General features: G+C 48.2%; 1 protein-coding gene across 3 annotated transcripts in view; it reads right to left on the minus strand.

Annotated features, from left to right (window-relative positions):
• Positions 1–27,649, minus strand: part of IKBIP (IKBKB interacting protein) — an 86,504-nt gene that overhangs the window by 12,563 nt on the left and 46,292 nt on the right. Inside the window, exon 3 of one of the 3 annotated variants that reach the window (XM_063928433.1) lies at positions 13,042–13,880. The exons of 1 other annotated variant lie outside the window; for it this stretch is intronic. In XM_063928433.1, the coding sequence (XP_063784503.1) occupies positions 13,071–13,880 (810 nt within the window). In that variant the 3' untranslated portion in view covers positions 13,042–13,070. Of the gene's footprint in view, positions 1–12,487; positions 13,881–27,649 lie in introns of those variants that run through there. One more of the 3 variants, XM_063928432.1, reaches the window with a different exon arrangement.

The following is a 27,649-nucleotide window of genomic DNA, read 5'->3' on the forward strand; positions in this document are numbered from 1 at the left end:
GACATGGGCACTTTAAGAAAGAATTTAGTTCCTGGTGTGCACTGGCTCCTCCCTCTATGCCCCTCCTCCAGACCTCAGTTAGAGAAACTGTGCCCAGAGGAGATGGACAGTACAAGGAAAGGATTTTGTTAATCCAAGGGCAAGATTCATACCAGCCACACCAATCACACGGTATAACTTGTGATAACTACCCAGTTAACAGTATGAAAACAACATATCATCAGTGCAAGACCGATGCAACTATAACGTAACCCTTATTGAAGCAATAACTATATACAAGTATTGCAGAAGAAGTCCGCACTTGGGGCGGGCGCCCAGCATCCTCTACGGACTACGAGAAATAGATTTACCGGTAAGTAAAATCTTATTTTCTCTAACGTCCTAGAGGATGCTGGGGACTTCGTAAGGACCATGGGGATTATACCAAAGCTCCCAAACGGGCGGGAGAGTGCGGATGACTCTGCAGCACCGATTGAGCAAACATGAGGTCCTCCTCAGCCAGGGTATCAAACCTATAGAATTTTGCAAAAGTGTTTGAACCAGACCAAGTAGCAGCTCGACACAGCTGTAGTACTGAGACCCCCCGGGCAGCCGCCCAAGAAGAGCCCACCTTCCTAGTGGAATGGGCCTTGACCGATTTTGGTAACGGCAATCCAGCCGTAGAATGCGCTTGCTGAATCGTGTTACAAATCCAGCGAGCAAAAGTTTGCTTTGAAGCAGGGGCACCAATCTTGTTGGATGCATACAGGACAAACAGCGCTTCAGTTTTCCTGACTCTAGCCATTCTGGCCACGTAAATTTTCAAAGCCCTGACCAGATCAAGTAACTCGGAATCCTCCAAGTCACGTGTAGCCACAGGCACCACAATAGGTTGGTACATATGAAAAGATGATACCACTTTCAGCAGAAATTGCGAACGGGTCCGCAATTCTGCTCTATCCATATGGAAAACCAGATAGGGGCTTTTATGTGACAAAGCCGCTAATTCTGACACACGTCTAGCCAAAGCCAAGGCTAATAACATGACCACCTTCCACGTGAGATATTTTAACTCCGCCGTTTTAAGTGGTTCAAACCAGTGTGACTTTAGGAAACTTAACACCACGTTAAGATCCCAAGGTGCCACCGGAGGCACAAAAGGTGCTGAATACGCAGCACTCCTTTTACAAACGTCCAGGCGCAATAACTCTGCAGCTTTTTGTTGAGGCGGGACGCCATCCTGTCTATCTGTGGCAGTCCCCACCGAACTGCAATCTGTTCGAAGACTTCCTGATGAAGTCTCCACTCTCCAGGACGTATGTCTGGTGAGGAAGTCTGCTTCCCAGTTGTTCACTTCCGGAATGAACACTGTTGACAGTGCTCTTACATGATTCTCCGCCCAGCGAAGAATTCTGGTGGCTTTCGCCATCGCCACTCTGCTCCTTGTGCCGCCTTGGCGGTTTACATGAGCTACTGCGGAGACGTTGTCTGACTGGATCAGAACCGGTTGGTCGCGAAGAAAGGTCGCCGCTTGACATAGGGCGTTGTATATGGCCCTTAGTTCCAATATGTTGATGTGAGTCTCTTGACTTGACCAAAGACCTTGGAAATTTCTTCCCTGTGTGACTGCTCCCCAGCCTCGGAGGCTCGCGGCCCTCTAGAAGGTGAGCACTCTGCAGCCACCACAGGAGAGATACCCTGGCCCTGGGGGATAGGGTGATCAACTGATGAATCTTTAGATGTGACCCGGACCACTTGTCCAGTAGGTCCCATTGGAAAGTCCTCGCATGGAACCTGCTGAAGGGAATGTTTTTCCCAGGACTCGAGTGCAGTGATGCACTGACACCTGTCTTTGTTTCAATAGGTCCCTGACTAGAGTCATGAGTTCCTGGGCCTTCTCTATCTGAAGGTAAACCCATTTCTGGTCTGTATCCAGAATCATACCCAAGATGGGCAGACGAGTTATAGGAACCAACTGTGACCTCGGGAAATTGAGAATCCAGCCGTGTTGCTGTGACACCTTCAGCGAAAGTGACACGCTGTTCAACAACTGCTCTTTTGATCTCGCCCTTATTAGGAGATCGTCCCAAGTATGGGACAACTGTGACTCCTTGCTTGCGTAGGAGCACCATTATTTCCGCCAATTACCCTGAAATTGGTAATGACAATCCTGTACCGCAATTGTCAGGTACGCCTGATGGGGTGGATAAATGGGAACATGAAGGTATGCAGCCTTTATGTTTAGAAACACCATCAAATCCCCCCCTTCCAGGCTGGCGATGATCGTTCTGGGTGATTCCACTTTAAATTTTAACCTTTTCCCGTATAGGTTCAGAGATTTTAATTTTAAAAATAGGTCTGACCGAACCGTACGGTTTCGGGACTACAGCCAAGGTTGAGTCATATCGCCTTCCTTGTTGCAGGATGGGAACCTTGAGCACCACCTGTTGGAGATACGTGTGAATTGTATTTAATATTATCTCCCTTTCTGGGGAAGAAGCCGGTAGGTCCGATAAGGAAAAACCGGCGAGGAGGCACCTTTCGAATTCCAGCTTGTAACCCTGAGAAACAATTTTTTATTGCCCCGGGAACCACCTGTGAGTGAACTCAGATGTGGCTGAAGAGTCGAAGACGTGCTCCCACGGCGGACTCCCTTAGCGGAGCTCCAGCGTCATGCGTTGGATGTAGTAGAGGCCGGGGAGGACTTCTGTTCCTGGGAACTAGCTGTGCCCTGTACCCTTACCTCTGGTAAGAAAGGACGCTCCTCGTACTTTCTTGTTATTCTGCGACCGAAAGGACTGCATTTGATAATGTCGTGCTTTCTTAGGCTGTGAGGGAATATAAGGCAAAAGATCAGAATTACCAGCTATAGCTGTGGAGACCAGGTCCGAGAGCCCTTCTCCACACAATTCCTCAGCCTTGTAAGGTAAACCTTCCATATGCCTCTTTTAGTCGGCATCACCTGTCCATTGCATGTTCCACAGGACACTTCTAGCAGAAATCGACATAGCGTTGACTCTAGAACCCAGTAGACTAATGTCTCTTTGGGCATGTTTTATTTATATATATATATATATATATATATATATATATATATACACATATACATATACTAGGGTCAATAACATGGTATCCTTATCCAGGGTTTCAATCTCCGCTGATAAGGTATCTGTCCACGCTGCTACAGCGCTATAAACCCATGCCGACACAATCGCCGGTCTGAGTAGTGTACCAGAATGTGTGTAAATGGACTTCAAAGTACGTTTACTGCAAGCTATCTGCAGGATCCCTGAGGATAGCTGTTAAGTCAGCACTACCTTTTGGGTAAACGTGACAAAGCTTTGTCCACCCTAGGGGAAGATTCCCATCGTATCCTGGCCCTAGTAGGGAAAGGATACTCCCTGAGAATTATTTTTGGGAAGCTGCAGCTTCTTGTCTGGAGATTCTCGCTCTTTTTCTTCATGAGAGGAGGGAAATTTACCTCAGCTTTCTTCCCCTTAAACATGTGTACCCTCGTGTCAGGGACAGATGAGTCATCAGTGATATGCAAAACATCTTTTATTACATTAATCATATATTGAATACTTTTCTACCAGTTTTGGCTGTAACTTTGCATTATCGTAGTCGACACTGGAGTCAGACTCCGTGTCGATATCAGTGTCTATTATTTTGGATAGTGAGCATTGTGAGACTCTGAAGGTCTCTGCGACATAGGGACAGACCTGTGTAGATTCACTGTCTTTTGTGCAATAAATTTACCTCAGCACTTTATTTCACATATCCAATCAGGTGTCGGCGTTGTCGACGGAGACACCACTCACATACACATTTGCTCCATCTCCTCCTTAGGAGAGCCTTTTACCTCAGACATGTTGACACACACGTACCGACACACCACACACTCAGGAAATGCTCATCTGAAGATAATTCCCCCACAAGGCCCTTTGGAGAGATAGAGAGAGAGTATGCCAGCACACACCCCAGCACTATAAGACCGAGGAAAAAACACAGCAATTTAATGTTTACCCAGTAGCGCTGTTATTATCTGCGCCGAATTATGTGCCCCCCCCCCTTCTTTAAAACCCTCCCTTCTACCGTGGTATAAGCAGGGGAGAGTCCGGGGAGCTTCCTCTCAGCGGTGCTGTGGAGAAAAACATGGCGCCGGTGAGTGCTGAGGGAGAAGCCCCGCCCCCTCGACGGCGGGCTTCTGTCCCGCTAAAAGTGTAAAATTGGCGGGGGCTCATGCATATATACAGTGTCCAGCTGTATATATGCTCCTTTTGCCAAATAAGAGGTTTATATTGCTGCCCAGGGTGCCCCCCCCCCCCCCCGCCCTACACCCTTACAGTAACCGGAGTATGTGAGGTGTGTGGGAGCAATGGCGCACGGCTGCAGAGCTGTGCGTTACCTCAGTGAAGATCATGAAGTCTTCTGCCGCCTCTGAAGTCTTCTTTTCTTCTCATACTCACCCGGCTTCTATATTCCGGCTCTGCGAGGGGGACGGCGGCGCGGCTCCGGGACGGACGGCGAGGGTGAGATCCTGCGTACCAATCCCTCTGGAGCTAATGGTGTCCAGTAGCCTAAGAAGCAGGACCTAGCTTCAGAGAGTAGGGCTGCTTCTCTCCTCTCAGTCCCACGATGCAGGGAGTCTGTTGCCAGCAGAGCTCCCTGAAAATAAAAAACCTAACAAAATACTTTCTATCAGTAAACTCAGGAGAGCTCACTGAAAAGCACCCAGCTCGTCTGGGCACAGTATCAAACTGAGGTCTGGAGGAGGGGCATAGAGAGAGGAGCCAGTGCACACCAGGGACTAAATTCTCTTTCTTAAAGTGCCCATGTCTCCTGCGGAGCCCATCTATCCCCATGGTCCTTACGGAGTCCCCAGCATCCTCTAGGACGTTCGAGAAATAAAGATACACAATAGTAAGGACAAGCAAGGACAGGAACTGTCTTTTTAATAAGTAGAAAAGTACTAAGATAGAACACCAATGTAACAGGAACCCTTAGTGACAGGGTAATACCAACTTCCACCGACAATCTGCTCAGCTCCATCAGTGGTGACCGGCTGTATTTCCTCTGAGAAGAATGGGATGTTTTCATTAGTAATTCTGCCTGTCTGTCATTTTGCCCTTGAGCTATTTTTATGAACCATGTTTTTGAGTATTTGGAACGGTGCCAAGCAACCAGTGCAGGGCAAGAGGGATTATCTTACATAAGACTGTGAATCAAAGGCCTGCTATTGCCAAATAACTGGGAAACATTCTATCACTGCATCTGCTGCTTTTATGCTCCAGCTCACAAATGAATATTCTTTTCAAACTAAATTACCATATATTCAGTTTAAAACAATGAAAATGAGACTTATTTTAGGCGGTGCTTGCTTTATATCTATTATTTAAGGTTGTTCAAAATATGAGCAAGTAATCGTGCTTATGGAATATAATTTTACTAAATAAAGAGAGTGGCAGTGATTTGATGTAAAAATTATATATTGTGGCAGTATGAAGGAAAATAAGAATTTACTTACCGATAATTCTATTTCTCGTAGTCCGTAGTGGATGCTGGGAACTCCGTAAGGACCATGGGGAATAGCGGCTCCGCAGGAGACTGGGCACAAAAGTAAAGCTTTAGGACTACCTGGTGTGCACTGGCTCCTCCCCCTATGACCCTCCTCCAAGCCTCAGTTAGGATACTGTGCCCGGACGAGCGTACACAATAAGGAAGGATTTTTGAATCCCGGGTAAGACTCATACCAGCCACACCAATCACACCGTACAACTTGTGATCTGAACCCAGTTAACAGCATGATAACAGAGGAGCCTCTGGAAAGATGGCTCACAACAACAATAACCCGATTTAGTTAACAATAACTATGTACAAGTATTGCAGACAATCCGCACTTGGGATGGGCGCCCAGCATCCACTACGGACTACGAGAAATAGAATTATCGGTAAGTAAATTCTTATTTTCTCTGACGTCCTAGTGGATGCTGGGAACTCCGTAAGGACCATGGGGATTATACCAAAGCTCCCAAACGGGCGGGAGAGTGCGGATGACTCTGCAGCACCGAATGAGAGAACTCCAGGTCCTCCTCAGCCAGGGTATCAAATTTGTAGAATTTAGCAAACGTGTTTGCCCCTGACCAAGTAGCTGCTCGGCAAAGTTGTAAAGCCGAGACCCCTCGGGCAGCCGCCCAAGATGAGCCCACCTTCCTTGTAGAATGGGCATTTACAGATTTTGGCTGTGGCAGGCCTGCCACAGAATGTGCAAGCTGAATTGTACTACAAATCCAACGAGCAATAGTCTGCTTCGAAGCAGGAGCACCCAGCTTGTTGGGTGCATACAAGATAAACAGCGAGTCAGATTTTCTGACTCCAGCCGTCCTGGAAACATATATTTTCAGGGCCCTGACAACGTCTAGCAACTTGGAGTCCTCCAAGTCCCTAGTAGCCGCAGGCACCACAATAGGTTGGTTCAGGTGAAACGCTGACACCACCTTAGGGAGAAACTGAGGACGAGTCCTCAATTCCGCCCTGTCCGAATGGAAAATCAGATAGGGGCTTTTGCAGGATAAAGCCGCCAATTCTGACACTCGCCTAGCCGAAGCCAGGGCCAACAGCATGGCCACTTTCCATGTGAGATATTTTAAATCCACAGATTTAAGTGGTTCAAACCAATGTGATTTGAGGAACCCCAAAACTACATTGAGATCCCAAGGTGCCACTGGAGGCACAAAAGGAGGCTGTATATGCAGCACCCCCTTGACAAACGTCTGAACTTCAGGAACTGAAGCCAGTTCTTTCTGGAAGAAAATCGACAGGGCCGAAATCTGAACCTTAATGGATCCCAATTTGAGGCCCATAGACACTCCTGTTTGCAGGAAATGCAGGAATCGACCCAGTTGAAATTCCTCCGTTGGGGCCTTCCTGGCCTCGCACCACGCAACATATTTTCGCCAAATGCGGTGATAATGCTTTGCGGTTACATTCTTCCTGGCTTTGATCAGGGTAGGGATGACTTCCTCCGGAATGCCTTTTTCCTTCAGGATCCGGCGTTCAACCGCCATGCCGTCAAACGCAGCCGCGGTAAGTCTTGGAACAGACAGGGTCCTTGCTGGAGCAGGTCCCTTCTTAGAGGCAGAGGCCACGGGTCCTCTGTGAGCATCTCTTGAAGTTCCGGGTACCAAGTCCTTCTTGGCCAATCCGGAGCCACGAGTATAGTTCTTACTCCTCTCCGTCTTATAATTCTCAGAACCTTGGGTATGAGAGGCAGAGGAGGGAACACATACACTGACTGGTACACCCACGGTGTTACCAGAGCGTCCACAGCTATTGCCTGAGGGTCCCTTGACCTGGCGCAATACCTGTCCAGTTTTTTGTTGAGGCGGGACGCCATCATGTCCACCTTTTGGTTTTTTCCAACGGTTTACAATCATGTGGAAGACTTCTGGATGAAGTCCCCACTCTCCCGGGTGGAGGTCGTGCCTGCTGAGGAAGTCTGCTTCCCAGTTGTCCACTCCCGGAATGAACACTGCTGACAGTGCTATCACATGATTTTCCGCCCAGCGAAGAATCCTTGCAGCTTCTGCCATTGCCCTCCTGCTTCTTGTGCCGCCCTGTCTGTTTACGTGGGCGACTGCCGTGATGTTGTCCGACTGGATCAACACCGGCTGACCTTGAAGCAGAGGTCTTGCTAGGCTTAGAGCATTGTAAATGGCCCTTAGCTCCAGGATATTTATGTGAAGTGATGTCTCCAGGCTTGACCACAAGCCCTGGAAATTCCTTCCCTGTGTGACTGCTCCCCAGCCCCGCAGGCTGGCATCCGTGGTCACCAGGACCCAGTCCTGAATGCCGAATCTGCGGCCCTCTAGAAGATGAGCACTCTGCAACCACCACAGGAGAGACACCCTTGTCTTTGGTGACAAGGTTATCCGCTGATGCATCTGAAGATGCGACCCGGACCATTTGTCTAGCAGATCCCACTGGAAAGTTCTTGCGTGGAATCTGCCGAATGGGATTGCTTCGTAGGAAGCCACCATTTTTCCCAGGACCTTTGTGCATTGATGCACTGACACTTGGCCTGGTTTTAGGAGGTTTCTGACTAGTTCGGATAACTCCCTGGCTTTCTCCTCCGGGAGAAACACCTTTTTCTGGACTGTGTCCAGGATCATCCCTAGGAATAGAAGACGTGTCGTCGGGATCAGCTGCGATTTTGGAATATTGAGAATCCAACCGTGCTGCCGCAACACTACCTGAGATAGTGCTACCCCGACTTCCAACTGTTCCCTGGATCTTGCCCTTATCAGGAGATCGTCCAAGTAAGGGATAACTAAAACTCCCTTCCTTCGAAGGAGTATCATCATTTCGGCCATTACCTTGGTAAAGACCCGGGGTGCCGTGGACAATCCAAACGGCAGCGTCTGAAACTGATAGTGACAGTTCTGTACCACAAACCTGAGGTACCCTTGGTGAGAAGGGTAAATTGGGACATGGAGGTAAGCACCCTTGATGTCCAGAGACACCATATAATCCCCTTCTTCCAGGTTCGCAATCACTGCTCTGAGTGACTCCATCTTGAATTTGAACCTCTGTATGTAAGTGTTCAAGGATTTTAGATTTAAAATCGGTCTCACCGAGCCGTCCGGCTTCGGTACCACAAACAGCGTGGAATAATACCCCTTTCCCTGTTGCAGGAGGGGTACCTTGATTATCACCTGCTGGGAATACAGCTTGTGAATGGCTTCCAATACCGCCTCCCTGTCGGAGGGAGACGTCGGTAAAGCAGACTTTAGGAAACGGCGAGGGGGAGACGTCTCGAATTCCAATTTGTACCCCTGAGATACCACCTGAAGGATCCAGGGGTCCACTTGCGAGTGAGCCCACTGCGCGCTGAAATTCTTGAGACGGGCCCCCACCGTGCCTGAGTCCGCTTGTAAAGCCCCAGCGTCATGCTGAGGACTTGGCAGAGGCGGGAGAGGGCTTCTGTTCCTGGGAACTGGCTGTTTGCTGCAGCCTTTTCCCTCTCCCTCTGCCACGGGGCAGAAAAGAGGAACCTTTTGCCCGCTTGCCCTTATGGGGCCGAAAGGACTGCGCCTGATAATACGGCGTCTTCTTATGTTGAGAGGCTACCTGGGGTAAAAATGTGGATTTCCCAGCAGTGGCCGTGGCTACCAGGTCTGATAGACCTACCCCAAATAACTCCTCCCCTTTATAAGGCAATACTTCCATATGCCTTTTGGAATCCGCATCCCCTGACCACTGCCGTGTCCATAACCCTCTTCTGGCAGAAATGGACAGCGCACTTACTCTTGATGCCAGCCGGCAGATATCCCTCTGTGCATCACGCATATATAGAAATGCATCTTTTAAATGCTCTATAGTCAGTAATATACTGTCCCTGTCTAGGGTATCAATATTGTCCGTCAGGGAATCCGACCAAGCCACCCCAGCACTGCACATCCAGGCTGAGGCGATTGCTGGTCGCAGTATAACTCCCGTGTGAGTGTATATACATTTTAGGATATTTTCCTGCTTTCTGTCAGCAGGTTCCTTAAGGGCGGCCGTCTCAGGAGAGGGTAGTGCCACCTGTTTAGACAAGCATGTGAGCGCTTTATCCACCCTAGGGGGTGTTTCCCAACGTGCCCTATCCTCTGGCGGGAAAGGGTATGATGCCAATAACCTTTTAGGAATTATCAGTTTTTTATCGGGGGAAACCCACGCTTCATCACACACTTCATTTAATTCCTCCGATGCAGGAAAACTACAGGCAGTTTTTTCTCACCAAACATAATACCCTTTTTAGTGGTACTTGTATTATCAGAAATATGTAAAACATTTTTCATTGCCTCAATCATGTAACGTGTGGCCCTACTGGAAGTCACATTCGTCTCTTCATCGTCGACACTGGAGTCAGTATCCGTGTCGGCGTCTGTGTCTGCCATCTGAGGTAACGGGCGTTTTAGAGCCCCTGATGGCCTTTGAGATGCCTGGACAGGCACAAGCTGAGTAGCCGGCAGTCTCATGTCGTCAACTGTCTTTTGTAAAGAGCTGACACTGTCACGTAATTCCTTCCATAAGCCCATCCACTCAGGTGTCGACTCCCTAGGGGGTGACATCTCTATTACAGGCAATTGCTCCGCCTCCACATCATTTTCCTCCTCAAACATGTCGACACAATCGTACCGACACACCGCACACACACAGGGAATGCTCTGATAGAGGACAGGACCCCACTAGCCCTTTGGGGAGACAGAGGGAGAGTATGCCAGCACACACCAGAGCGCTATATATACACAGGGATACCACTATATAATGTGTTTTTCCCTTTATAGCTGCTGATATTATCAAACTGCGCCAAATTAGTGCCCCCCCTCTCTTTTTTACCCTTTTCTGTAGTGCAGGACTGCAGGGGAGAGTCAGGGAGACGTCCTTCCAGCGGAGCTGTGATGGAAAATGGCGCCAGTGTGCTGAGGAGATAGGCTCCGCCCCCTTCTCGGCTGACTTTTCTCCCGCTTTTTGCTGAATTCTGGCAGGGGTTAAAATACATCCATATAGCCCTGGGGGTTATATGTGGTATATTTTCGCCAGCCAAGGTGTTTATATTGCTGCTCAGGGCGCCCCCCCCTAGCGCCCTGCACCCTCAGTGACCGGAGTGTGAAGTGTGCCTGAGGAGCAATGGCGCACAGCTGCAGTGCTGTGCGCTACCTTGTTGAAGACGGATGTCTTCTGCCGCCGATTTTCCGGACCTCTTCTTGCTTCTGGCTCTGTAAGGGGGCCGGCGGCGCGGCTCTGGGACCGGACTCCGAGGCTGGGCCTGTGTTCGGTCCCTCTGGAGCTAATGGTGTCCAGTAGCCAAGAAGCCCAAGCTGGCTGCAAGCAGGCAGGTTCGCTTCTTCTCCCCTTAGTCCCTCGATGCAGTGAGCCTGTTGCCAGCAGGTCTCACTGAAAATAAGAAACCTAAAACTAACTTTTTCTAAGAAGCTCAGGAGAGCCCCCTAGATTGCACCCTGCTCGGTCGGGCACAAAAATCTAACTGAGGCTTGGAGGAGGGTCATAGGGGGAGGAGCCAGTGCACACCAGGTAGTCCTAAAGCTTTACTTTTGTGCCCAGTCTCCTGCGGAGCCGCTATTCCCCATGGTCCTTACGGAGTTCCCAGCATCCACTAGGACGTCAGAGAAAATTGCATTAGTGGCACAGAGACGAAAAGTTAAGTGTGAGCACACCTAAGAGCTGCAGAGGAGAGTCAGTCTGTTAGACTGCTGTAGTCAGGACAGGCTGCGGCCTGTGTATCCGCCCCAGTTGAGGCTGAGGAAGCCAGTCTAGTTCTGTAGGAGACAGGAAAGATCACCAAACTCTGGGACTGAGCCAACATTGCTAGGAAAAAGCCAGGCCAGTGAGCCTTGAGTGTGAGAAGGCTTGGAAGCCGGCGTTCATACTTGCAGGAGACAGGGAGAACCAGAAATCTGACAATGTGTGTGAGAGCTGTGGCAGCCAAGCCATGTCATGGAGCCTGTGATATACCTGCAAGAAGCAGGCAAGACTGTTTACACACTAGCTGAACCCAAGTATAGTGAGGGGCGAAGAAGTGAGTTAAGGGGGGTACTCACGGAGCGATCGCTGCTTAAAATCTAAGCAATCTGACTAGATTGCTTAGATTTTAAGCAGTGATCTCTCCGTGTGTACCCCCACAGCGATAGCGATGCGCAGCCCCGCGCATCGCTATCGCTGGTGCTAGATTGGCCTGCATGCAGGCCAATCTAGCGGGTCGCTCACTTCACCAGCTGGGTGAAATGAGGGCCCCCCCATCCCCCGCACGCTCAGCACACATCGCGCTGTGCTGAGCGGGGGGAGAGATGTGTGATGAGCAGTTCGCTCAGCACACATCTCTCCCAAATCGGGCCGTCAGTACTGGCCTTTAATGCCCTGAATGGGGGCTAGGCTGTTTGTTGTATGTATATTAAATATGTTGATGCACAAGCAGTAGTTGAGTCTACGTTTATTTTGACGAGTGCCGCCTCAGATTATTTATATATAATATATAGATATACAGAATCAGTATGGTGCAATATAGATTCAATAGTAAAGGGCCATGTACCAATAAAAATATTTTATGTGCTTATCTGAACCAGTAATATTTATTACATATACGTTTGATAATTTTCTAAATAAACACACACACACACACACACACACACGTAAAATAAAGCATTTAAACAAGAAGTTTTTAAAAGGTCATAAGCTAAACTGTAAAAAAAAAAAAAAAAAAAAAAAAAAAGGGAGCTGGTATGTTTTGTCATGAGACCTCAGCAGTGCCGACCAGACTTTTTGAAATCATAAGTGTTACTAGAATGCATTTACTACTAATAAAATACCAGTGCCATTTATGTGCCTTTATCAGTTGATAACCTAACAAAGTGCCCAGCAATGTTGCTAATTTTACCTTGACTTTTTTTTTTGTCCCAGAGCACTATGGGATACTAAAACAACTAGAAAAAAGCCACACCAAAAGTGAAGTCAAACTTTTAATTATTTTGAAATGTGTACTGTGGACCTCTGATCCCACATTTTATTTTCATTTTTAGGACAATTACTCTTTAAACCAGTGGAACCCCATTAGTCTGCAAATCTGAGAATCAGAGGGTCCCGAAAACAGATTATGGGATCCCACTTGGCATCCTCCCCTCGCATCTCTACTATAAAATAGACAGGTCATTTGACAGAGGAACAATTTAAGTTCATCCTAAGACTGTAATGGAACAGTGGAAGTAAAATAATACTGTGTGTAACAGAAGAGGATAATGAATAAAACACAATAGCTAAAAGCCAGTGTGCAATATTTCCAGTACAATGCTCACATAACATATAATATGGTTATGCTCCCTTGTGGCATTCTGTCAATGGGCAAGGCTATTGGTACAAATTGATCAGGATAAAATGGTACAGCTTCTGTTAAAGTGGACATGCTATGTATAGGTAGACAGAACTCATTGTCATTTAGGAGTGACAAACTGGTGGACTAAATGATCATTTGAATAAAAGTATGGTGGCATCATCCTTGATTACCAGACACAACTGGTTCCATGAGATTAATTTCAACCTTCATCAGACTCCTCCTTTTCTGACAGAGAATGGTCTTTATTTGCAGATAAAATCTGCACTTTGTCCTTCAAAGAGGAGATTTCATTCTGCATTTTTAGAATACTATTATCATACTGCATCCCTTCCAGAGCTTGCTGGATTTCCAAAGTCTCGGTGATGATTTTCAGTAGATTGTCCTCGGTACTAAACACCTGCACGGTCAACTCATTTATCTTTTTGTCTAGGTCAAGCATCTCATTTGAGACCTTAAGAAGAGTGCGAACAGCATTGTCAATGGTTGGCAAATTCGTCATGCACTCAGCCAACTTTGGCTGAAACTTCATCAAGTTCTGTTGCACCTCTTGGTTCATATTGGTCAAATCGTTCTCTTGCTTTTCCAGTTCCTCGATAGCTTTGGCATCATAGTCCAGGACCTCAGTGATACGCTGAAGGTCATCGTCCTCCTGTCTTTTCACGGTTCTGAAATTTCTTGGCGTACTTTCTTCAAACTCTTTAAGTTTCTCAGAGATAAGTTTCAGTGTTTGGTCAGCAGCATTAATCTTTAAAGTCATTTGGTGGTGAAATGATTTTGCCTCTGACTTGGCCGAGTTGGTCTCCAGATTCATCTTATCGAGGCTTCCTTTCCAAGAATTGGTGACGTTTTGTAGCTTCAGGTTGACATTCTGCATCTTCTCAGAGACTGCCTGCTCATTGACTTGGATGCGGTCCATGTCACTATAGAGCGTAGACACTTGTTTCTGCAAGTTTGTCACTATGGAGTGTGATGCAATGGCTTCTGCCGAGATATCATCTGTAGACACGAGCTGCAAAAAAATGCCCATGTGCTTAGTGTGACTCATTGTACTGTACAACATAAATACATAGACTCAAAAAGGGGAATTATATTGACATATATGAACAGATTAAACTAAAAGGCACAACAATTGAATTGACTCAGTTTGACCGGTTTCTCATATTACTACTCTGTGCTGCTGGGGGACACTCTACCTTCAACTGTATAATGCTCAGTCTGTGCCTTGACGTTTACCCCATCTTGATCCTGACATCATGAAACCGCCCTTGGCACATGCAGCTTGCCTGCTCCTAGCAGGGCACTCCTTACCAGAAGAACACCACATAAATGTCCTGAATTTTTTATAGCTGTTGCAACACTGTGAAGGTGGGATAGGCCACAAACTTTTGAATCCTACCCCCTTAAAAATAGGTTCTACGTGGACAAGGAAGAGATGAAGACTCAAAGTTGCATACAGGACTTGCAAGGGAGTTTCCGTATATTAATAGCAACTATACACTTCTGTGTAAATCCTTTGTTTTCACTTGAGTATATATACACACACCTTTACAGCACAATTACACATACTTTCAGAACACTTAAGACAAGGGATTGGAACACCAAACTTCCTACTGTATATCATATTCATACTTAACTTAGGAGTCAATCAGGTCTATTCATGAAGCAGTGAAAAGAGCAAACAACTGAGCAAGTGGAGAAGTTGCCCATGGCATCCAAGCAGCTGCTATGTATAATTTTATAGAGTGTATTTGATAAATGTAATAGGCCCTACACACTGGGCGATTTGACTGCAAGATATGAATGATCTCGTTCATATCGTGCAGTGTGGAGGCACCAGCGATGAACGATGCGCAGCCCCGCGCTCGTTCATCGCTGCTGCCCCGTCGACTGTGCATGCAGGCCAATATGGACGATCTCGTCCATATTTGCCTGCAGTTCTATGGAGCCGTGTGACAGGGGGGAGTGAAGTAACTTCACTCCCCCCGTCACTGCCCCCCCACCCGCGGGTCGCCCGTATCCGCCGTCGGGCAGCTCGGCGGCGGATCTTTAAATGTGTAGGGCCCATTACTTCAAAGCTGATTGGTTGCCACGGGCAACTTCTCCACTGGCTCACTTCTCTACTCTTTTCACTGCTTCATGAATAGAGCTCATTGTGTGATTAATGTGCACTTAGGGGGGGTAATTCAGAGTTGAACGCAGCAGCAAATTTGTTAGCAGTTGGGCAAAATTATGCGCACTGCAGGTGGGGCAGATATAACATTTGCAGAGAATTAGATTTGGGTGGGTTATATTGTTTCTGTGCAGGGTAAATACTGGCTGCTTTATTTTTACACTGCAACTTAGATTTCAATTTGAACACGCCCCACCCAAATCTACTCTCTCTGCACATGTTATATCTTCCACACCTGCAGTGCACATGGTTTTACACAACTGCTAACAAATTTGCTGCTGCGATCAACTCTGAATAAGGCCCTTTGTCATTCAGCTACATCAACATGTGTTTAGAACATACAATTCTCAGCATGTTATACCCAGTTCTTAAACTCTCAACCTCACACACTGCAGTCAGACATCCAACACATGGAGACATTGGGGGTCATTCAGAGTTGATCGCTAGCTGAAAATGTTTGCTGCGCAGCAATGAAGCAAAAAAGGCACTTCTGCGCATGCGGAGCAATGCGCACGCGCGACGTACTTTCACAACGGCCGATGCAGTTTCACACAAGGTCTAGCGAAGCTTTTCAGTCGCACTGCTGGCCGCAGAGTGATTGACAGGAAGTGGGCATTTCTGGGTGTCAACTGACCGTTTTCAGGGAGTGTTGGAAAAAACGCAGGCGTGCCAGGAAAAATGCAAGCGTGGCTGGGAAAACGCAGGGCGTGTTTGTGACGTCAAATCCGGAACTGAACAGTCTGAAGTGATCACAAGCTAGGAGTAGGTCTGGAGCTACACTAAAACTGCACAATTTTTTTTTGTAGTCGCTCTGCGATCCTTTCGTTTGCACTTCTGCCCAGCTAAGATACACTCCCAGTGGGCGGCGGCATAGCGATTGCACGGCTGCTAATAACTGCTAGCGAGCGATCAACTCGGAATGACCACCACTGTTCCTGCAACAGAAGCCTTGTAATTATAACTATATAAAGGGGATACAGTCAGGACCTCGGCTGTCAGGATCCCAGCATTTGGAATGCCGAAATCCCGACAGTGCTTGGAATGCCGGTGCCGGCATCCCGACAAGGTTTACAATCCCACCGCCGGGATCTCGACAGCCGTGATCCCAAACAGGGGGAGTTATGGACAGGAGGGGTTGGGTTTAGACCGCAAGAAGGGGGGGGGGGGGGGGGTTAGGCACCCCGGGGAGGATTAGGGTCAGGATGCGGTGGGAGAGAGGGTTAGGTTTAGGATGCAGGAAGGGGGGGGTTAGGGGGGGCATTGGGGAAAGGCGAGTATACTTGCTGTTTCCCTGTCTGGATTCCCTCCATCGGAATGGCGCAATCGTATTCTGACCGATGGCATTTCCTACCCAATGCATATAAAGTTATGTGTAGTAGTCAGTTAAAAGCATTTGCAGCTAAGCAGATCTATGTAGTGTGCAGCCACACATACAATGATAAAAAGCATGTTTAATGCAGTATGTTTATGACAGCCGGGCAACAATATAAAACAGTTCCATTTAAGTCTTCAGCTGGGTACACACTAGATGATATGTCGTACGTTCCCCTGTGAATCGGACAGACATGATATGTGCACATCGTCCAGCGTGTACAGACTATTGCGCAATCCCACGGGTCCTTTATTGCACTGCAGGCAGATCTGAAGATATCATTAATGACATCATGCTCCAGGATGTGGTCACTGAACACTATAGCGTGCAATTGTGCGCTAAATCGTTCAGTGTGTACAGCTGACCAACACATCATTAATTCGGTCGGTCATAGTGTCGGCCATGATCCTGGATCATTTAGTGTGTACCTGGCTTTAGGGGGTCTATGTACTAAGCCTTAGAGAGAGAAAGTGGATGGAGATAAAGTACCAGCCAATTACCTTTTAACTGCCATGTCACAAGCTGTGTTTTAAAAATGACAGTTAGGAGCTGGTTGGCTGGTACTTTATAGCTCCCTAAGGGATCTATTCAATTAGTGTTGTAATTCCGGAATTGGCGGTAAAACTGCACTTTCTGGGGGAAATTCAACGGTTTGAAAAGTCAGTTGGGAGTCTATTTTTTCCTATCTAATAGACAGGAAAAGACAGACACCCAACCGACTTTTCAAACATTTGAATCTACCCCTCTGACTTTTTTAGGATGAATCTGGATTCGACCTATTCAATTGCAGTGCCGTTTTTCCTGACTTGTCGGAAAACACGTGGATCTGCGGATTAGCCGCGGATTTTGTTGAATTTGCGTTGATTTTCCCAACAGGTTTTTAGACAGTTTTCGAAAATGCCGATCCGACTTTAAAAAATCCTGTCGGAAATGCCTGCAAATTGAATACTGAAGCGTCGGATCCTCTCTGTCGGAGAGGATCCGATAATAATTGAATAGACCTCTAAGGCTGTTATTGTATTCCGATACTTGTGCTTTATTAATGCACGTGAGCAAACAATTGAAGTTTCCCATGCAAATGTCTTATATGTGGGTATGGCATTTAGAACGATCTTTTGATTTTTCATCTGTTGGGTATTATAGAAAGATAAAATTCCAACGGTTAACATGAAAAGAAAGTATTGTGTATGTATAGTACTGTATTATACAGATCACAATTGTGTGCTTGGCTTTCCCTATATGAACTATTATATTCCTGTTATTCCCAACCTTCTTTTTTCTTGCTAAGCTTGTTTCTTTCCATTAAAGTTTGAAAATTCATATTTAAGTAAAAAAGAAAAAGAAAAAAGCAAGATACATTTCCAGAATGACATTGGTGCTAGTGTGAGGTGTGGTTCCAAGAAAATTCAGGAAAGACAGGACTACATTACTAAGAACTCTCTCTCCCTGAATAAAACCCAATCAAGCACAGTTTTACATAATGATTACATTTTATAAAACCAAACACGGATTATATTGGTGTATATTTATACACAACATTCTCTCAATATGTTTTACGACCAAGTGACAAAAACAATGGTATGCTTGGCTTTTCTCTGAAGCAATTATTTTTAATAAACTGCAAATACTGTATACCCGTAACAGCCATTAGACAGTGAAAAGGAGATTAATGGTAAGAATTTACCGTTATTAAATCTCTTTCTGCAAGGTACACTGGGCTCCACAGGAAATGACATTGGGGTGTAGAGTAGGATCTTGAGCCAACAGGCTAAAAGCTTTGACTGTTCCCAGAATGCATAGCGCCGCCTCCTCTATAACCCCGCCTCCGTGCACAGGAGCTCAGTTTTTGTTAACCAGTCCAATGCAGTAGCAGGTAAAAGAGACGACAACCGTTAGTAGCCACATACACCACATTCTTACGACAGGAGAAGGTGTCAGCGGCTAATGCCTTACCAACCCAAAGAAGCTAAGTGCGTCAGGGTGGGTGCCCTGTGGAGCCCAGTGTACCTCGTTTTCTGCTGCGGGGTACACTGGGCTCCACAGGGAATGACATTGGGGATGTCCTAAAGCAGTTCCTTATGGGAGAGGGGACACACTGCAGCGGGCACAAGAACCCAGTGTCCAAAGGAAGCACCCTGGGAGGCGGAAGTATCGAAGGCATAGAACCTTAAAAACGTGTTCACGGAGGACCACCGTAGCCGCCTTGCACAATTGTTCAAGGGTCGCACCACGGCGGGCCACCTAAGAAGGGCCTTAATGGTAGCACAGACCGAGTAGAATGGGCTTTAATTGTAGCAGGAGCTGGAAAGCCAGGCTGTACATAAGCATGTGCAATCACCATTCAAATCCATCTGGCCAGGGTCTGCTTGTGAGCAGGCCAGCCACGTTTGTGAATACCAAACAGTACAAAGAGAGAATCAGACTTCCGAAGGGAAGCAGTTCTCTTCACATAGATACGGAGAGCCCATACCACGTCCAAAGACCGCTCTTTGGAAGACAATTCAGGAGAGGCAAAGGCTGGAACCACAATCTCCTGATTAAGGTGGAAAGAAGACACCACCTAGGTAAATACCTGGGAGGTGTCCGAAAAACCGCCCGATCACGATGAAAAATCAGATATGGTGACTTACAAGACAAGGCACCCAAATCCGACACCCGTCTAGCTGAGGCAATAGCCAGCAGAAACACTACCTTAAGAGAAAGCCACTTAAGGTCTGCAGATTCAAGGGGCTCAAACAGAGACCCTTGCAACGCCTCCAGAACCACCGACAAGTCCCAAGGAGCCACAGGTGGGACATAAGGAGGTTGAATCCGCAACACACCCTGAGTGAACGTATGCGCATCAGGTAAGGTCGCAATTTTTCTCTGGAACCAAACAGACAAGGCAGAAATATGAACCTTGATGGAGGCCATACGAAGGCCCAAGTCCAGGCTCTGTTGTAGAAAAGCCAAAAGATTGGCCGTACTAAACTTGTAAGCGTCATAATTGTTAGATGTGCACCAAGCAAAGTAAGAATTCCAGACCCTATGGTAAATCAGAGCAGAAGCCGGTTTCCGGACCTTCAACATGGTTTGGATGACGGCATCAGAAAATCCTTTGGCCCTCAAGACGGAAGCTTCATGGGCCACGCCGTCAAAGCCAACCGGGATAAATCCTGATATACACAAGGGCCCTGAACGAGGAGATCTGGGCGCTGTGGAAGTAGAAGGGGACGCTCTATCGAGAGGCCCTGAAGGTCTGAGAACCAATGCCGTCTGGGCCACGCGGGAGCGATCAGAAGTAGGATTCCTCCTTCTTGCTTGAACTTCCTTATTACTCTGGGCAGGAGTGACACCGAAGGGAACACGTATGGAAGCTGAAAGTTCCATGGAATTGCCAGTGCGTCCACGAACGCTGCTTGAGGATCCCTTGTCCTTGCTCCAAAGACCGGAACCTTGCGATTGTGTCGAGACGCCATCAGTTCCACATCTGGAAGGCCCCACCTGTCCACGAGGAGGTGAAACACTTCTGGAAGGAGACTCCACTCTCCGGCGTGTACGTCCTGACGACTGAGAAAGTCCGCTTCCCAGTTTAGAACCCCCGGAATGAATACTGCCGATATGGCTGGCAGATGGCACTCCGCCCACTGAAGAATCCGTGATACTTCCCTCATTGCCATGCGGCTTCGAGTGCCACCTTGATGATTGATGTATGCCACCATGGTGGCGTTGTCGGACTGTACTTGAACAGGTTTGTGCTGTATTAAATGCTGGGCCAGTGTCAACGAACTGCCCGCAACTCCAGAATGTTTATCTGGGGGAGAGACTCCTCCTTGGTCCACCGACCCTGAAGGGAGTGTTGCTCCAACACCGCGCCCCAACCTCTCAGACTGGCATCAGTCGTCAGAAGGACCCAGTTGGAGATCCAGAAGGGACGACCCCTGCTCAATCGTTGGTCCTGAAGCCACCAGCTCAGTGACAGACGGACCTCTAGAGACCAGGAGATCATTTGAGACCTGATCCGGTGAGGCAGGCCGTCCCATTTGGCAAGAATCAGCCCTGCAGAGGGCGGGAATAGAATTGAGTGTACTCCACCATGTCGAAAGCCGACACCATGAGACCTAGCACTTGCATCGCCGAATGTATCGACACTTGCGCTCGAGATAGGAAGCATCGAATCCTGTCCTGAAGCTTCAGGACTTTCTCCTGAGACAAGAACAACCGCTGGTTGTGAGTGTCCAACAACGCCCCCAGGTGCACCATGCTCTGAGCAGGGATCAGGGTAGATTTCTTCCAGTTGATGAGCTACCCGTGGGCTTGCAGAAACTGGATAGTCAGATCCAGATGGCGCAGTAGAATTTCTGGGGAATTTGCCAGGATCAACAAGTCGTCCAAGTACGGTAGGTTCATGACCCCTTGACGGCGGAGTACAGCCGTCATTACCGCCATGACCTTGGTGAAAACTCGGAGCCGTGGTCAAACCAAAAGGTAACGCCCAAAATTGGTAATGGAGGTTACCAACCGTAAACCTCAGGTATTGCTGATGCGAATTTGCAATAGGAATATGCAGATAAGTATCCTGTATGTCCAGGGAGACCATATAATCCCCAGGTTCCAAGGCCAGAACAATAGAGCGAAGAGTTTCCATACAAAACTTGGGAGATCCCCCACAAATTTGTTCAAGGACTTGAGGTTGAGAATAGGCCGGGAGGACCCATTCGGTTTCGGGACTAGGATTAGCGGTGAATAGTACCCCTTGCCTCTCTGAGCCAGAGGCACCTGTACTACCACTCCTGTGTCCAGGAGGGAATGTATTACCGAATGAAGAGTTTTTGCCTTCACCTGATCCGAAGGGACGTCTGTCAGGCAAAATCGATGAGGGGGACGATTTTTGAAGGATACGGCGTAACCTCGAGGGACGACTTCCCGTACCCAGGCATCGGAAGTGGTCTTCAACCATTCCTGGGTATACCCTAGAAGTCGGCCCCCCACGTCATGCGGCAGGCTTGTCAGTCTTGGAAGCAGGCCCGTTTGGGTTTGGGCTTAGTAGGTTTGGAAGTGCGAGCCTGTTTCGGGTACGCCTGACCCTTTGCTTTCCCAGAAGGACGAAAGGAGCGAAAGGAAGTACTCTTAGCCTTCGGTACCAAAGGAGCAGTACTAGGTAGACATGCTGTTTTAGCAGAAGCTAAGTCAGCCACTATCTTGTTGAGGTCTTCTCCGAAAAGAATGTCTCCCTTAAAACAGGATTTTAATACCTACCGTAAATCCTTTTCTCCTAGTCCGTAGAGGATGCTGGGGTCCACTTCAGTACCATGGGGTATAGACGGTTCCGCTGGGAGCCTTGGGAACTTTAAGACTTTTTCAGAGTGTGAACTGGCTCCTCCCTCTATGCTCCTCCTCCAGACCTCAGTATAGGAACTGTGCCCAGGGAGACGGACATTTCGAGGAAAGGATTTACTTTTTTTAGTTAATGGTGAGAGTCATACCAGCTCACACTTCAACCATGTCGCACACATGGCAGTCAACACAACATATGCCAACGGGCATGAACATTACAGCAACCGTGCTGAAACATTTTTAATAAATTAACAACTGCAGGTAAAGTACGCACTGGGCTGGGTGCCCAGCATCCTCTACGGATTAGGAAAAAAGGATTTACTGGTAGGTATTAAAATCCTGTTTTCTCATACGTCCTAGAGGATGCTGGGGTCCACTTCAGTACCATGGGGTTATACCAAAGCTCCAGTACGGGCGGGAGAGTGCGGATGACCCTGCAGCACTGATTGACCAAACTGTAGGTCCTCATCGGCCAAGGTGTCAAACTTGTAAAACTTAGCAAACGTGTTTGCCCCTGACCAAGTAGCTGCTCGGCAAAGCTGTAATGCCGAGACCCCCAGGGCAGCCGCCCAGGACGAGCCCACCTTTCTAGTAGAATGGGCAGTCACCAAATTCGGTACCGGCAATCCTGCCGTGGAATCGTACCTCTGATCCAGCGCGCAATAGTCTGCTTAGAAGCAGGACACCCAATCTTGTTGGGAGCATACAGGACAAACAGCGCCTCTGTTTTCCTTATCCGAGCCGTTCTGGCGATATAGATTTTCAAAGCCCTGACTACGTCCAGAGACTTTGAAGCAGCGAAGGTGTCAATAGCCACTGGCACCACAATAGGTTGTTTTATATGGAAAGAAACCACCTTTGGTTGCTGACGAGTTCGTAAGTCATCCCTATCTTCATGGAAAACCAAGTAAGGGCTCTTGTGAGACAAGGCCCCTAACTCAGACACCCGTCTTGCGGATGCCAAGGCCAACAGCATGACCACTTTCCAAGTGAGAAATTTTAGCTCTATCTCCTGGAGAGGTTCAAACCAATCCGATTGAAGTAATCGTAACATCACGTTAAGATCCCATGGTGCCACAGGAGGCACAAATGGAGGTTGGATGTGTATCACCCCTTTCACGAATGTCTGAACTTCTGGAAGGGAGGCCAATTGTTTCTGAAAGAAAACGGACAAAGCTGAAATCTGGACCTTGATTGAACCCAAATCGAAGGCCTGCATCCACACCCGCCTGGAGAAAATGGAGAAAACGTCCTAAGTGAAACTCTTCCGTTGGAGCATTCTTGGTTTCACACCAAGACACATATTTTCTCCAAATACGGTGGTAATGTTTAGACGTTACTCCCTTCCTGGCCTGAATAAGAGTGGGAATGAATTCTTTGGGAATACCCCAGGCATTCCCAACCACGGTCCTCAAGGCACACCAACAGTGCAGGTTTTAGTGATATCCAGGCTGCAGCAAAGATGGTTAAATCAAAATAACGGAGCTACTAATTAAGTCACCTGTGCTGAAGCCTGGATATCACTAAAACCTGCACTGTTAGTGTGCCTTGAGGACCGTGGTTGGGAATGCCTGGAATACCCTTTCGGGCTAGGATCCGGCGCTCAACAGCCATGCCGTCAAACGTAGCCACGGTAAGTCTTGATACACGCACGGCCCCTGCTGTAGCAGGTCCTCGCGGAGAGGGAGAGGCCGAGGATCTTCTATGAGCAACTCCTGAAGATCTGGATACCAAGCCCTCCTTGGCCAGTCTGGGACAAAGAGGATTGCCCGAACTCCTGTTCTTCTTATTAATTTTGAGAACTTTTGGTATCAGTGGAAGTGGAGGGAAAACATACATTGACCGAAACACCCACTGGGCCACCAGTGCATCCACTGCTATTGCTTGAGGGTCTCTCGACCTGGAACAAATTCTCCGAAGCTTCTTGTTGCAACGAGACGCCATCATGTCTATTTGAGGAATTCCCCAAAGACCTGTCAAGTCTGCGAAGACTTCTTGGTGGAGGCCCCATTCTCCTGGATGGAGATCGTGTCTGCTGAGGAAGTCTGCTTCCCAGTTGTCCACACCCGGAATGAAAATTGCCGACAGAGTTCTTGCATGTCTTTCTGCCCAGCGGAGGATCTTTGACACCTCTGCCATTGCCGCTCTGCTTTTCATTCCACCCTGACTGTTTATGTACGCGACTGCTGTTACATTGTCTGACTGGATCTGTACAGGTTGATCTTGAAAAAGATGCCCGCTTGTAGAAGGCCGTTGTAAATGGCTCTTAACTCCAGAACATTTATGTGAAGACAAGTTCTTGACTTGACCATCTTCCTTGGAAGCTTTCCCCCTGTGTGACAGCTCCCCAGCCTCGGAGACTTGCATCCCTGGTCACCAGGATCCAGTCCTGAATCCCGAATCTGCGTCCCTCTAGGAGGTGAGAACTGGGTGGCCACCACAGGAGCGAAATTCTGGCTTTGGATGACAGGATTATCCTCTGATGTATGTATAGATGGGATCCGGACCACTTGTCCAACAGGTCCCACTGGAATACTCTGGCATGGAATCGGCCAAACTGTATGGCCTCGTAGGCCGCTACCATCTTTCCCAACAACCGAATGCATTGATGAATCGACACTCTTGTTGGTTTCAGGACTTGTTTGACTATTTTCTGGATTTCCAGAGCCTTTTCTACTGGAAGAAATACCCTCTGTACTTCCGTGTCCAGTATCATCCCCAGAAAGGACAATCTTGTCGTCGGTTCCAATTGTGACTTTGGAAAATTTATGATCCGACCGTGATGTTGAAGTATTGTCAGGGAGAGTGCAATATTTTGCACCAGCTTTTCTTTGGACCTTGCTTTTATCAGGAGATCGTCCAGGTACGGAATAATATTGACTCCTTTCTGTCGAAGGAGGACCATAATCTCCACCATTACCTTGGTGAACGCCCTCGGAGCCGTGGAAAGTCCAAACGGCAACATCCAAAATTGGTAATGACAATCCTGCACTGCGAATCTCAGATAAGCTTGATGCGGAGGATAAATGGGAACATGTAAGTAGGCATCTTTTATGTCCACTGACACCATGAATTCTCCCTGCTCCAGGCTGGAAATCACTGCCCTCAGAGATTCCATCTTGAACTTGAACCTTTGCAGGTAGAGATTCAGAGTTTTCAGGTGTAGGATTGGTCTGACCGAGCTGTCCGGCTTCGAAACTACAAATAGGTTTGAATAAAAACCTTCTCCTTGTTGGGACAAGGTAACCAGGACAATGACTTGATCCTGACACAATTTTTGTATCGCAGCTGCTACTACTTCCCTGTCTGGAAGAGAAGCTGGTAAGGCCGATTTGAAAAATCGGCCTGGGGGAACGTCTTGAAACTCTAGTTTGTACCTGTGGGATGCAATTTGTAAGATCCACGGGTCCAGGCCAGATTGAACCCAGAACGGACTGAAAAGTTTCAGACGTGCCCCCACCTGAGCGGACTCCCGCAAGGGAGCCCCAGCGTCATGCTGAAGATTTGGCAGACGCAGGGGTTGATTTCTGCTCCTGTGATCCCTGAGACACTGCAGACTTTTTTCCTTTTCCCCTTCCTCTACCCGCAAAGAAAGGGGAACCTTTACCCTTTTTGTATTTATTGGGCTGAAAGGACTGCATCTGAGAGTGATGTGTCTTTTTCGCCGGCGCAGGAGCATACGGCAAGAATGTCGAGTTACCTGCGGTAGCCACAGAGACTAAGGGGTATATGCAATTCACGGCGAATCGTGGCAATTTTTCGCCGTTTTTTAATTCGACTCAATTCGACAGGTGAATTCCGGCAGGTGGCTGCCGGAATTCACCATATTCAATGAAAAACGGATTCGACAGACCCGCGGGCGAAAATCGGCCGATTTGGCGGATTTTGCCGCGATTTTAAATACGGGAAAAAACCCCCCAAAAAAATGGCGTGGGGTCCCCCCTCCAAAGCATAACCAGCCTCGGGCTCTTCGAGCTGGTCCTGGTTCTAAAAATGCGAGGAAAAAATTGACAGGGGATCCCCCGTATTTTTAAAACCAGCACTGGGCTCTGCGCCTGGTGCAAAAAATGGGGGACAAAAAGAGTAGGGGTCCCCCGTATTTCTCTGACGTCCTAGTGGATGCTGGGGACTCCGAAAGGACCATGGGGAATAGCGGCTCCGCAGGAGACTGGGCACAAAAGTAAAAGCTTTAGGACTACCTGGTGTGCACTGGCCCCTCCCCCTATGACCCTCCTCCAAGCCTCAGTTAGATTTTTGTGCCCGAACGAGAAGGGTGCATACTAAGGGGCTATCCTGAGCTGCTTAAAATCCTTAAAAAAAAATGGCGTGGGGTCCCCCCTCCAAAGCATAACCAGCCTCGGGCTCTTCGAGCTGGTCCTGGTTCTAAAAATGCGGGGAAAAATTGGGCAGGGATCCCCCGTATTTTTAAAATCAGCACCGGGCTCTGCGCCTGGTGCTGGTGCCAAAAATACGGGGGCCAAAAAGAGTAGGGGTCCCCCGTATTTTTAACACCAGCATCGGGCTCCACTAGCTGGACAGATAATGCCACAGCCGGGGGTCACTTTTATACAGTGCCTTGCGGCCGTGGCATTAAATATCCAACTAGTCACCCCTGGCCGGGGTACCCTGGGGGAGTGGGGACCCCTACAATCAAGGGGTCCCCCCCCCCAGCCACCCAAGGGCCAGGGGTGAAGCCCGAGGCTGTCCCCCCCCATCCAATGGGCTGCGGATGGGGGGGCTGATAGCCTTTTGTGATAATAAAAAGATATTGTTTTTTCCAGTAGTACTACTACAAGTCCCAGCAAGCCTCCCCCGCAAGCTGGTACTTGGAGAACCACAAGTACCAGCATGCGGGAGAAAAACGGGCCCGCTGGTACCTGTAGTACTACTGGAAAAAAAATACCCAAATAAAAACAGTACACAGACACCTTAATAGTAAAACTTTATTACACACTACCGACACACACATACTTACCTATGTTGACACGCCGACTGCCACGGTCTCCGACGATCCGAGGGTACCTGTGAAAAAAATTATACTCACCTTCCAGCGTCCAGAGGTACATCCACGTCCAGATATAAATCCACGTACTTGTTAAAAAAACAAACCGAACACCCGCTCCATACCGGACTGAAAGGGGTCCCATGCTTTCACATCAGACCCCTTTCTCCCGAATGCCGGGACATCACGTGACTCCTGTCACTGAAGTCCCTTCAGCCAATCAGGAAGCGCTACTTCCGTGGCGCTCACCTGATTGGCTGTGCGCTGTCTGTGCTGTGACAGCGCATCGCAAAGCCGCTCCATTAGTTTCAATGGTGGGAACTTTGCCGTCAGCGGTGGGGTTACCCGCGGTCAGCCGCTGACCGGCGGGTGACCTCACCGCTAGCCGCTAAGTTCCCACTATTTGATATAATGGACGGGGCTGTGCGATGCGCTGTCTGAGTTCAGACAGCGCACAGCCAATCAGGTGAGCGCAACGAAGTTGCGCTTCCTGATTGGCTTTAGAGACCTTTGTGTGACAGCTGTCACTGACAGGTCTCATTCGTGGAAAGGGGTCTCATGTGTCAGCATGGGACCCCTTTCAGTCCGGTGGCCCGTGTGTTCGTTTTCTTTTTTTGCCAAGTACGTGGATGTATCTCTGGACCATGGCTGAGGTGAGTATATTGATCTTTTATTTTCAGGTATCCGTGGATTCTACATGGAGAAGAGGACCGATGTCGGCGTGTGAACATAGGTAAGTATGTGTGTGTCGACGTATGAAATAAAGTTTTACTGTCACGGTGTGTGTGTCCTGTTTTTATTTGGGTATTTTTTTCCCAGTAGTTCTACAGGTACCAGCGGGCCCGTTTTTCTCCCGCATGCTGGTACTTGTGGTTCTCCAAGTACCAGCTTGCGGGGGAGGCTTGCTGGGACTTGTAG

This window comes from Pseudophryne corroboree, chromosome 6 (assembly GCF_028390025.1).
Source record: "Pseudophryne corroboree isolate aPseCor3 chromosome 6, aPseCor3.hap2, whole genome shotgun sequence".
NCBI lineage: Eukaryota > Metazoa > Chordata > Amphibia > Anura > Myobatrachidae > Pseudophryne > Pseudophryne corroboree.